The 10,538-nt window shown below is 41.5% G+C and overlaps 1 protein-coding gene across 1 annotated transcript in view; it reads left to right on the top strand.

The window, feature by feature from the left end:
• LOC111339472 (TNF receptor-associated factor 3) overlaps positions 1–3,208 on the top strand; it is a 10,626-nt gene extending 7,418 nt beyond the window's left edge. Inside the window, exons 4-7 of the mRNA XM_022946140.2 lie at positions 47–211; positions 542–619; positions 987–1,076; positions 1,702–3,208. Of these exons, the coding sequence (XP_022801875.2) occupies positions 47–211; positions 542–619; positions 987–1,076; positions 1,702–2,727 (1,359 nt within the window). The 3' untranslated portion in view covers positions 2,728–3,208. The remainder of the gene's footprint in view (positions 1–46; positions 212–541; positions 620–986; positions 1,077–1,701) is intronic.
• The last annotated feature ends 7,330 nt before the right edge of the window (positions 3,209–10,538 follow it).

Here is a 10,538-nt window from a genome sequence, read left to right as displayed (position 1 = left end):
ATTAATGTTCGCACCTTAATAACCTTGTTTCGTTTGTTCATCTCAGGATCATGATCGCAGTTGTGAGTTTTTTGAAGTTCCATGTGTACATTCCAAATGTGGAACTATGGTACAAAGATCAGACCTTGCTCGTCATCTGGAAAACGATTGCAGCTACAGGGAGGAGTTGTGCAGCTATTGTGGAAAACGCATCGTGGTTGTTGACATGATGGTAAATATCATGCAAATTTTGTCTTTCCATGAGTGTCGCAATTTGAAGGTTGGATAGTGATTCGAGCAGAAAAAAATGGTATTATTGAAAAAAGATGATAGAGGATAAACAAGCGATACTGGTTGCATTAACATTCATGGAATTTTGCACTGCTTTCCTTTCTGAAAACTACGTTAGCTGGTAGAAGCATGCCTCCCTTACAGTTTTCCCTGGATTTGAATCTTTTACCAAAAAAAATCGAATGCGAGATACTACTAGGATCACAGTCCCGAGCTTATCTAAAGAAATAACGATAAAACCTTATTACTACTTTCTCATCTTTATTCCTAGGAGCATCATCAAACCGACTGTAAAAGTTATCCACAGTGTTGCCCTGAATGTGGAAAGCAAGGTATTCCACGCTGTCAGGTACAGATGGGTAAAGGGTATTTACCTTTGTGGAGTTTTCTTTACATCTCTCCCTTGTCATTATTGAACCCATTAGCCGAAAAAATATTTCCAGGATTGCAAAGTTTTGCCTCGCTCCACTTTGTGTTAAGTCTTCGAACTTGAAACTCTCCCCTATTAACCAATCACGATTTGGCCACCCGACTTTACTCAAGCTTTAAGCGGTCTGCTCGTTTTCTTAAAATTCTTATTGACTCATTATATTTTCTTCGTCATTATCAGCCACCGCGATTATTTTTGTTCTTGTTTTCTATTACAACGGATCTGGTTTACAAGATTTGATCTGTATTTGTGGTTTCAATTAGCCATCACTTTGCATGTTTTATAGGTTTCTGTCCACCTGGACCCAGTAGCTGGTGATTGTCAAGAATTGAAAACGGTGTGTCCATTTGCAGCGATGGGATGCAAGGAAACAAAGGTAACAGACAGAATTATTATGGCGCATGTAAGGTGAAGCAGCAGTCTCACAAACGAGGCAAAAGGTTCATTCTGTCCGAGGTAGTTGTTCAGGTTTCCGTGACATGAAGCGACAAGGAGTACATTTTCAGTTTTCTCGTTGCAGGGGTATACATTGCATCACATCCCAACCCCTTCCTCCCCAAACATCTACTCAGATTTCCCTGACAAAATACATTTAGACATTTAAACTTACGAGGGCACAGCAATAGCTGAGAAAGACAACCACGCAAAGATGTGCGGTCAAGCGGACTTACAAAGGATTCCTTTAAGAAAACTTGAATTTCTTCCCGTAGTCATTCTTAAATGAAAACGACTCTTAGAGACTTCTGTAGAGGAAAATGCTATGTCAATTGCTTCTTCGAACTCCATGGTAATTATGTAGTAATCTTACCTTGGAGGAAGAGACCATAAATGGGAATGAGAACTTCTAAATAAATGCTGAACGACGCTCTTTCTATAACAGAAAATTTTGACTGCAATTTATTGAAATCTTGGAAGGAAAGCATGCCACAACGAACTCGGTTTTGCTTACATCATTTTTTTATTCATTTTTTGATGGTTCTTTTACTTTTTTTTCAATTCAGCCCATGGGTTTCAATGAAAGACGGGATCACCTTAAAGAGAACACACCACAACACATGACTTATTTACTACAGCAATTTACAGAATTGTCATCGCTTGTCAGCGGCACTCTAAAATCTGCATCATCGTGCAAGATCGATGGCTCAGTTGTTCCAAGTGAAAAACAACTGGAGCTTTCGATCAAGCAGATAGGTGCAGCATTAGTGGAGACTAACGAACTTAAATCCAGAGGAGACCAACTAGAATCTCGCATAAAGAACCTGGAGAACACTGTAGATCATGCCAGACTGTCTGGTGAATCGAGCGATGAAGATAAGCTGCTCGAACTTTCCACAAAAGTGAACGATCAAGAAGCTAAACTTGCTGACCTGGAGGTCTTTATGATTGAAGGAAACAAAAGTGATGCAGATCTTGTGCAGCAAATTAACAGGTGGAAAAGAGAGCAAGAGAAATTCAAAGAAGTAGTTACCAAAATCCAGCGACGTCTCGAGTCCCTAGAGCACACGCTGGGCCTGCGTAATATACTTCTGGCTGACTTAGAGGAACAAGTAAAACAGAAAGAGATCTCGAATTACAATGGCGTCCTGCTATGGAAAATCTCCGACTTTGCTCGAAAGAGGCAAGATGCCCTCAGTGGCAGACAAGTGTCTCTTTACAGTCCACCATTTTACTCCAGTAACGATGGATACAAGATGTGTGTACGCCTATATTTGAACGGAGATGGCATGGGCAAGGGTACGCACATCTCAGTTTTCTTTGTGGTTATGCGCGGTCCGTATGATGCACTTCTCCGCTGGCCTTTTAGACAGAAGGTCACCTTCATGCTGTTGGATCAGGATCATGTGGAACACGTTATCGACGCCTTCAGACCTGACCCGAACAGCAATTCTTTTCAACGACCAAAGAGAGATATGAACATCGCCAGTGGCTGTCCAACCTTTTGTCATCTATCGGAGTTAAACAACCACGCCTACGTACGAGATGATACAATGTTCTTCAAGGTTTTGATTGACACTTCAGACATTTGAATTTTGATTACAGAGTTCAAGGGTTTAAGCCACACTAAGCTACTGATTTTGAATGCATTCTTGGAGCCTTTGAAAAAACTGGCTGTTGTTTACAAGGGTTTACGATGCAGAACTTCGAAAATCCTACACAATAGAAGACTATTTTCCAAATATTGATTCGCAATTGTCAAATCTATAGTCAATCAAACAGCAGCAGTGTGGTAAAAAAAAAATCAGAAAATTAAGGAAGTATATACCATTATAGGCGAACACGCTATTTCCTCTTGGTGAACAGCGGTCACAAATGTCACGTTTGCCCCTGTCACACCACCTAGTAAAGACGAAAGGTCACTTAAACACATGATTCTCACTAATTGTGCCTTAAGCTCAAGACCAATTGTAAATTGTCGCAAAGTTCTGAGTCTCAAAACTGCCAAAGCATTTTTAGATTAATCATTTCTAGTTGATATGATGAGCCAAATAAATTCTAGCTTATAAGTCACTGGTTGTTTTTACCTCATGGTATAACTTACGTCATACGATGAGGTTTAGGTATAGACGCAAAATTCACTCACTCACTCGCTAACTCACTCCATTCTAATCGGTTATGACTTAAGTCATACGATGAGGTTTAGGTATAGACGTAAAATTCACTCACTCACTCACTAACTCACTCCATTCTAATCGGTTAGACAGTTAATTTATATATTAAACGTGTTTTCCCCTCTCCCCAACAATGTTTGACTTTATCTCCCAGCTTGTGTCATTGTCTTCTGTACGTGTTCATATATCTAGAGGGTGAGACAGAGGTGGAAATGTTTGCCTTAGTGCATGGAGAGGTCAACATAATTATCAAAATGACGCCTGTTAGTGTGCGGACGCTAAACTTATCGAAATGGTTTTCCTTCCTTTCGCTCCATCCTTGATCAAAATACACCCTTGTAGACCTCACAAACGAAGAGGAAATGTGGGAGAGAATGCTCAAGTTGAAAGAAAAGGGCTTCAAAGTCATAAAAGCGACGATGACACAGTCCCAACTATAAATAGCTGTTTGATCAGATACAACAGTTCATTGACGACGAGGAATCGATCACGCTCATGATGAATGCAGTACACGGAATGAACGTTTTACCATGTGGGAGAAAAGGTAAGCCTTCCTCCTTTTGATGCATTTTGTACAAATTTGCAGAACTTATAGTCTGAAAATAAATGCACCACTATGTTTGAAAGTGGTATGTTCATATTGTCGAATTTATGATTACAACAAATAATAGGAACCAAACAGTCATTTGGTGGATAACTGTTGGAGATCCTTCCCAGCTAAAAACCAGTTTTTGATAAGTGGTTTTTTGTAAATTGTCAGTCTGGCTATAATGCTTTAGCAACTAACATTTGGAGAGAACATTTCACCCTCTTCGAATTGACAGAAATAAAAAGACAGAAAGATGACAACTTGCAGAGCTCCTTAATGATTGAGGGAGGGAAAACACTCTGAAGACAATATAGCCATTTTAAAACAAAGACTTTTGAATGCAATACCAGAAAATGAAAATTATCCAGTGAACATAACACATTTATTTACTACAAATGCATCAGTAGACGCTCACAAAAATGCGCTACATACTCCCTCTAAAACTGAAATTAAAGCTGAGATAAAAGCTGTGGACATCATAATTAACAACTATTCACCGGAGGGGAGACTGTTAGTGGTAGATATTTACCTCGCCGCTTCGCGGCTCGGTAAATATCCTCCGCTAACCACTGACACTGGGTTGAAGAGTTGTTTTAGTATATACTAAAACAGTGAGATAATATAGACCACCAAAAATTGATTTTAATTCATACATTCCAGCCACGAATCCAACATTTTCCCGCGCGTAACGATCCAACGCGGCTCGCATCGCGGTAAGTGATTTTTTGTTGTAAAAACTGCCGTCTCGTTTTTTTCGCTGACAGATAAAATTTCTGAAGACATTTGTTTAGCTCTAGTGGCGAAATTTCTTCAAATGGTGTTGCAAACTCTTTCTGTATTTGAAACCATTCTGTAAAAAATACCATTCAACTTTGATTTTCAAGTGAACAAGTGAGGTTACGCAAGATTAATTTGCATTTGTAAACAAAACCTTTTTCATTGGTTTTTATCGATAAACTCCCAGTTACCATTACCTTTAAATAATAACGCTTAAAAAGATAAGTTTTAAGATTACGCTTAAAAGTGTTAAGATCTATACTACATTTTATGGTTTCAGGAATGTCATTCCACAGCTTAGGTGCAGAGACAGAAAAGGCGCGATCGCCATAAGATTTCAACTTGGAGCGAGGAATCACTAACAAGTTCTCACTCGATGATCGCAAAGACCTAGTAGGCTTATAAGTTTCTAAAAATTCACTGATATAACTAGGGCATAAATTATTTAAAGCTTTAAAGTAAAAAATAAGATTTTAAAGATAATCCTCTGCTCCACGGGGAGCCAGTGTAGTTCCCTCAGTAAAGGAGTAACGTGATCATACTTCCGACCATATAAGATCAGCCGTGCGGCAAAATTCTGGGCTAATTGCAATCTATGAACTAAGAAAGCTTCTGACATCTCTGACATCTTGCGGCTTTGGCCAGTTTGTGACAACCACAAATTTTTCTGGGTCTGTGGCAACCCCTTCCTCGCTTACAACATGGCCAAGGAACTTGACCCTGTGACGGAAGAGTTCACACTTCTTGGAGTTCAACTTCAGGTTGGCCGCCCTTAGCCGTGAGAAGATAAGAGTAAGACGCTGTAGCTCCAGTTCAAAGGTTTTCGCGTGTGCAAGCACGTCATCTAGATATACCAGACACCTTAGGTCGCCCAGGATATTGTCCATCAATCGCTCAAAAGTCGCGGGTGCATTACACAGACCGAAAGCCATCACATTGAACTGCCACAGCCCATTACCTACAGTGAAGGCAGTTTTCTCACGGTCTTGCTCTTCTACCTCCACCAGCCAGTACCCACTTTTGAGATCTTGGGTTGAGAACCAGCTTGAACCAGATAAGGGATCGAGAGTTGTGTCCACCCGCGGTAAAGGATACGAGTCCTTCTTGTTCAGTTCATTTAATTTCCGGTAGTCAACGCAAAATCTGGTACTGCCATACTTTTTCTTCACCAGGACCACCGGTGAAGCGCATCGGCTGGCCAAGGGTTCAGTTATGCCTTGTGCATGCATCTCCTCAACAGCTTTGAATGCCTCTTCCCGTTGAGCAATTGGCAGCCTCCTAGGGTTTTGACGTATAGGGGAAGTATCACCGGTATTGATTTTGTGTTTCGTAACTCCTTTCGGACTGAGATCATGAGGTTCACGAGAGGTGTCTTGGAATTCGGGAAAAAAGTTGCGCAATTGATGCTGCTAGTCGGCGGTCAACCCACTAGCGCTTCGGAGGTAAAGATTTTTGAGATGCTCTGGTAGGCCCTAATCTTGGCTAATAGGTTGACGATGGGGGTCACTGTTAGGGTAAACGATGCTCTATACAGGTTCACAAGTAGCCACTTCTATACCAGAGGGAATCTGTCTCGGCTTATTGGTTAGGTTGACCATCTGCACTGAAATGTAGTCACGCTGAGCATCCACTAATGTTTTTCCGACCATAACACCGGGCTGGAGTGTGGCGGTAGCTGATGGCCCTATTGTTCCCCAGGGTTCACCATGTGGCTCACCTATAATTTTAGCGGGTACCAGTATTTCACTGTAAGGAGAGATAACGGTATCTTCCATAGCCACCACCTGGTGGCAGCGGGCTTCTTGGAAAGCCAATGGCTTATGAAGAGGCACCCCCTCTGATTCAATGCGTAGGCTGCCCACTCCAGTATCCACAGAACAGCCGTGAGCCATATGGAAGTCAAGGCCAAGTTTAAACTTGTCTGAAATATCGGCAACTAAGGCTACATGTGAGACCTCTGCACCACCAATTTTAATCTTCAGCGGTAGTTTCCCGTGCACTGTAGCAGTTTCTCCCATTGCAGCTTTTAAAGGACAGTGGTCGTGGCTTGTACACTATTACGCAACTGCTTGGTAAGTACATCAGGTCGAACAATTGTAATGTTTGCTCCAGTGACAGCAACAATGGGGCACGCTACTCCTTCGATGTGGCCGATTACGGTTAAGCTTTCCTCCTTGTGGGTCAATGTTCCTATCATCAATACAACTTGTGGGGTTAAATTATCTGGGTTGTTGGCCGGCTTTACCTCATCGAGACTGGCCTGGATTAGTTTAAAGGAGGCTGGGAGTTATGTGACTGCATGTCTCTTGGGGTACTCCGGCGGAAATTTCGACATTCACGTCTAAAGTGTCTTCCTTTGCCACAAGCCCACACGGCTGCTCCCTCATCTAGGATCCAGAATATGATTGCATGTTCCCTTTAGGGGTTTTTATTTCCTCAAGCAGAATTTTAACCTGTGCTAGTACATCCTCTTGTTGAGATATCTTGCCATCTAATGGCACAGTTAGGGTTTCTTCTATTGGTGCGGTGCTCATCTCGCAGACATGAAGATCTCTTTGGCGAGAGGCAAGACGGCAGGATTCGAGCTCCATAGCCAGTTCAAGAGCAGCCCGGAGGGACTGAGGCTTACTCTGTTTCAATCGCAGCAGGGTATCCCCATCAAGGATGGCGTCAATAAACTGTTCTTTAGCCAGCAGGTCCCTCATATCTTCTGGAGCGAGAGCATAGGCTAGCCTTGTCAAACGTTCTATGTCCTCAGCAAGCTCTTGGAGTGATTCCTCACAGCGCCTGAGTCTGCTCCAAAACTTGGTGCGGTGAAGTTCCTGTTGGTGTGCTGCTCCGAATCTACTATCGAGCACCGCAATTAATGCTCTGTAGTCTTGTCTTGTTTCTGTTGCAAGATTTCCGAGCACAGTCAATGCAGACCCTTTGAAGCTAGTCGCCAGGTAATTTCCTTTCTGTTCATCGTTCCATTGATTCATTCCCGCCATTATTTCAAACTGTGCGATGTAAGGCTCCCATTGTGATTCCCGTCGAATGAAGGTGGCTTTTGTAACGGTCGTTTTTGTTCGGGCTCCATGCCAGAAAACGATAAGGGCATCAGAAGACTAGCGGGGGATGCCATTTGTAGCTTCACTGGAGTCGAAGTTTCCTCCTTAACATGCGGAGGTTTCTTTGTGTCGAGCGTTTCCTTTAATTTCCCGTCGAACGCTTTTAATGCGACATTTAGCTTCGAATCTAGCCTTTCTTGTGTTTCCGGAGCCTCTTTTTGATGGTTTCTTGGAAGGATCTGTGCTTGGCGTTTAAGGAGGCCACAGTGTTAGAGAATTCTTCCTCGAAAACATTTATTTTCGCTGCAAGTTTAGCTTCATGTAAATTGAGACTCCATTTGAGCTGCCTGGTTGTTTGCACGAGCTCCTAAGGTTTCGAGGCGCTCGGAGATTTTCTTTACATGTACATCCACCTTGCGGTCTTGTTGCTCGATTTTAAGTTCTATGCCTTTGTTCTGGCTAGATATCGATTGTAGAGCCTCCGTTATAGCGTCCATCATCGAGTCTGAACTATCCGGCGGTGTACCCGATGCAACAGCTTCACTTGGTGTGTGTTGGCCTGTGTGTTTGGCCTGTGTGTTGAATACAATTTCTCCGTCCTCGTCGGTCATCTCGGAATCGCCAAAAAAAAAAAAAAATCTCCACTCGTGACACCACGGTAACTTCCCTTGCGTTCGCAAGCGGACAAGAACTGAACAATTGATAGGATAACTCAAATCCTTTTTTAATTAACCGTACGCCACAACCGACCTTAGCTTCTCCTGTCTCGCACACACTCTTCCATATATGGAAGGTCCCATATAGGGCTATGTCACGCATAATAACAACATTACAATATTAAAAATAATAATTCCAACAACCTGTAAAGTTACTAGTCAATAATAATAAATTTTCCAGAAATAATTTCTTGCAATTTAGGCCAAATAGATATCCCCTGCGAACTGAATGCCCAGTTTTCTGGGAATCCCTAGGAATTCCTAAGAATTCTCAAAAATTCCCAACTATGCAAATAAGCTCTGATTTGAAAAGCTTGGAAGTACTGGGAATTTCTGGGAAAGGAAAGTTCCAGTTTTGCAAGGACTTAGAATTCCTAGGAATTAGGAATTCTCAGCTATACAGATTACTTTTAAGTTTAGAAGGATGGAATTCTTGGGAATTTCTGAGAATTGAATTTGAGGCAAATTAAGTAACCCTGAAATCCAAATAATTCCAAGAAATTCTCAATACCTTGAATGTGAAGGTTTTAAAACAATGAGTAATTTTGGAGGCTTAAAACTTTGGTTCATTAAAAGATATGCTATACAAAATGTACCAAGAGATATACATACATGTACATGTTTATCATGAAATTTATTATTCAAATTAAGTTATAACATAGCTTGTAAATTCGTGCAATCAAATTCAAAAGCGCAAGCGTGCTTCAATTTTCCATTCTGCACGCTGGTGACGTCAGCAAACAAATGCCTCTTCTCACGAGTGACTTCAACATTTTTCATTATAAAACGGGAAAACTTCCGCAGAAAAGTTAAACTAGACATGGCAACAAGCGAGCAAGCCGATGAAGATCTGCCTACTTTTCCTTCGGGAATGAATTTTTTTAACTCCCGAAAGAGAACCCAGAGAAAGTGAAAACAAAAAAATAACGGTTTCATCTCGTTTCGGAACTGTAACCTCTTTTACTCTCATGAATTCACCTGTCAGTTTTTGACCAATTTGAGACAAGATCATCGAAGCATGGCGAAATACTTTTCCGAAACAAATAAACAACGCATTGAAGCGTAGGAGAGGGAATTTCTGCCCTTTATACATAAACTACAGCGTTGAAAATATTATAAAACAATTGGTTCATACGTCAGCTGCGCGTTCATCGAGATATGAAGCACTTGGGAAGTTTGGAGTACACTCAAGAAGCTAGAGTTGCTACGCCTCGAGCAACTCTTACGCATCTTTCGTGCTCTCCAAACTTCCCGCGTGCTTCATATCTCGATGAACGCACGCTGATGTATGAACCAATTGCTAATTTTAGCAAATCTTAACATTAATATGCATTTTTTCATAAAGCAGCAGTCAATAGGCCTTTTGTAGTTAGAGATCACGTGCTTAGATACCGCATAGCAACGCTATACTGGAGAGCAAGCACTTCAGTGATCTCAGACAAAATAGAGATCACGGAGGTCTGCATTCAAACATAGAATATAGCGGATAACAAGTTAAAGGGTATCCCAATTCGAGAAATCTTGTAAGTTTTAATCAACAGCTTCCTTGGAGTGTATCAGCGAAAAACGAATTTTGGTGTGATTTTGCTGCTGATACACTCCGGGGAAGCTGTTGATTACTTCTTACTAGATTTCTCGAATTGGGATACCTTTTGACCAATTATCCACTGTATTTTTTGTTTGAATGCAGATCTCTGTGACCTCTATACTGTCTGAGATCACTGGAGTGCTTGCTCTCCAGTATGGTGTTGCTATGCGGTATCTAAGCACGTGATGTCTAGCTGCAAAAGGCCTATTATGTTAAACACAAATTGCCAATTGATCCAAAGTACTCATATTACAGATTTGCGTTCTAACCTCAGAGGCCTCTTGGATTCCATAATCATAAAAATTTTATCGTGATGCAAAATGTCTCATGTCAAGGTGGTATCCATCTGTAATAATGATGAGGGTAAAACACGTTTGTAATCACATTCAGAGTTGTGATTGGCCATGGCTTGTGTTATTTCTCACCTTTGCCGTGAACACAACTCAGGTCAGGGTTTCGAGTCTTTCTTTCCTCGACAACTTTTGGCCACAAATCGTGCATTTGTCGAA

Source organism: Stylophora pistillata, chromosome 4 (genome assembly GCF_964205215.1).
Source record: "Stylophora pistillata chromosome 4, jaStyPist1.2, whole genome shotgun sequence".
NCBI lineage: Eukaryota > Metazoa > Cnidaria > Anthozoa > Scleractinia > Pocilloporidae > Stylophora > Stylophora pistillata.
The sequence above is the reverse complement of the archived record's forward strand: the minus strand, read 5'-3'. Positions and strand labels throughout refer to the sequence as shown.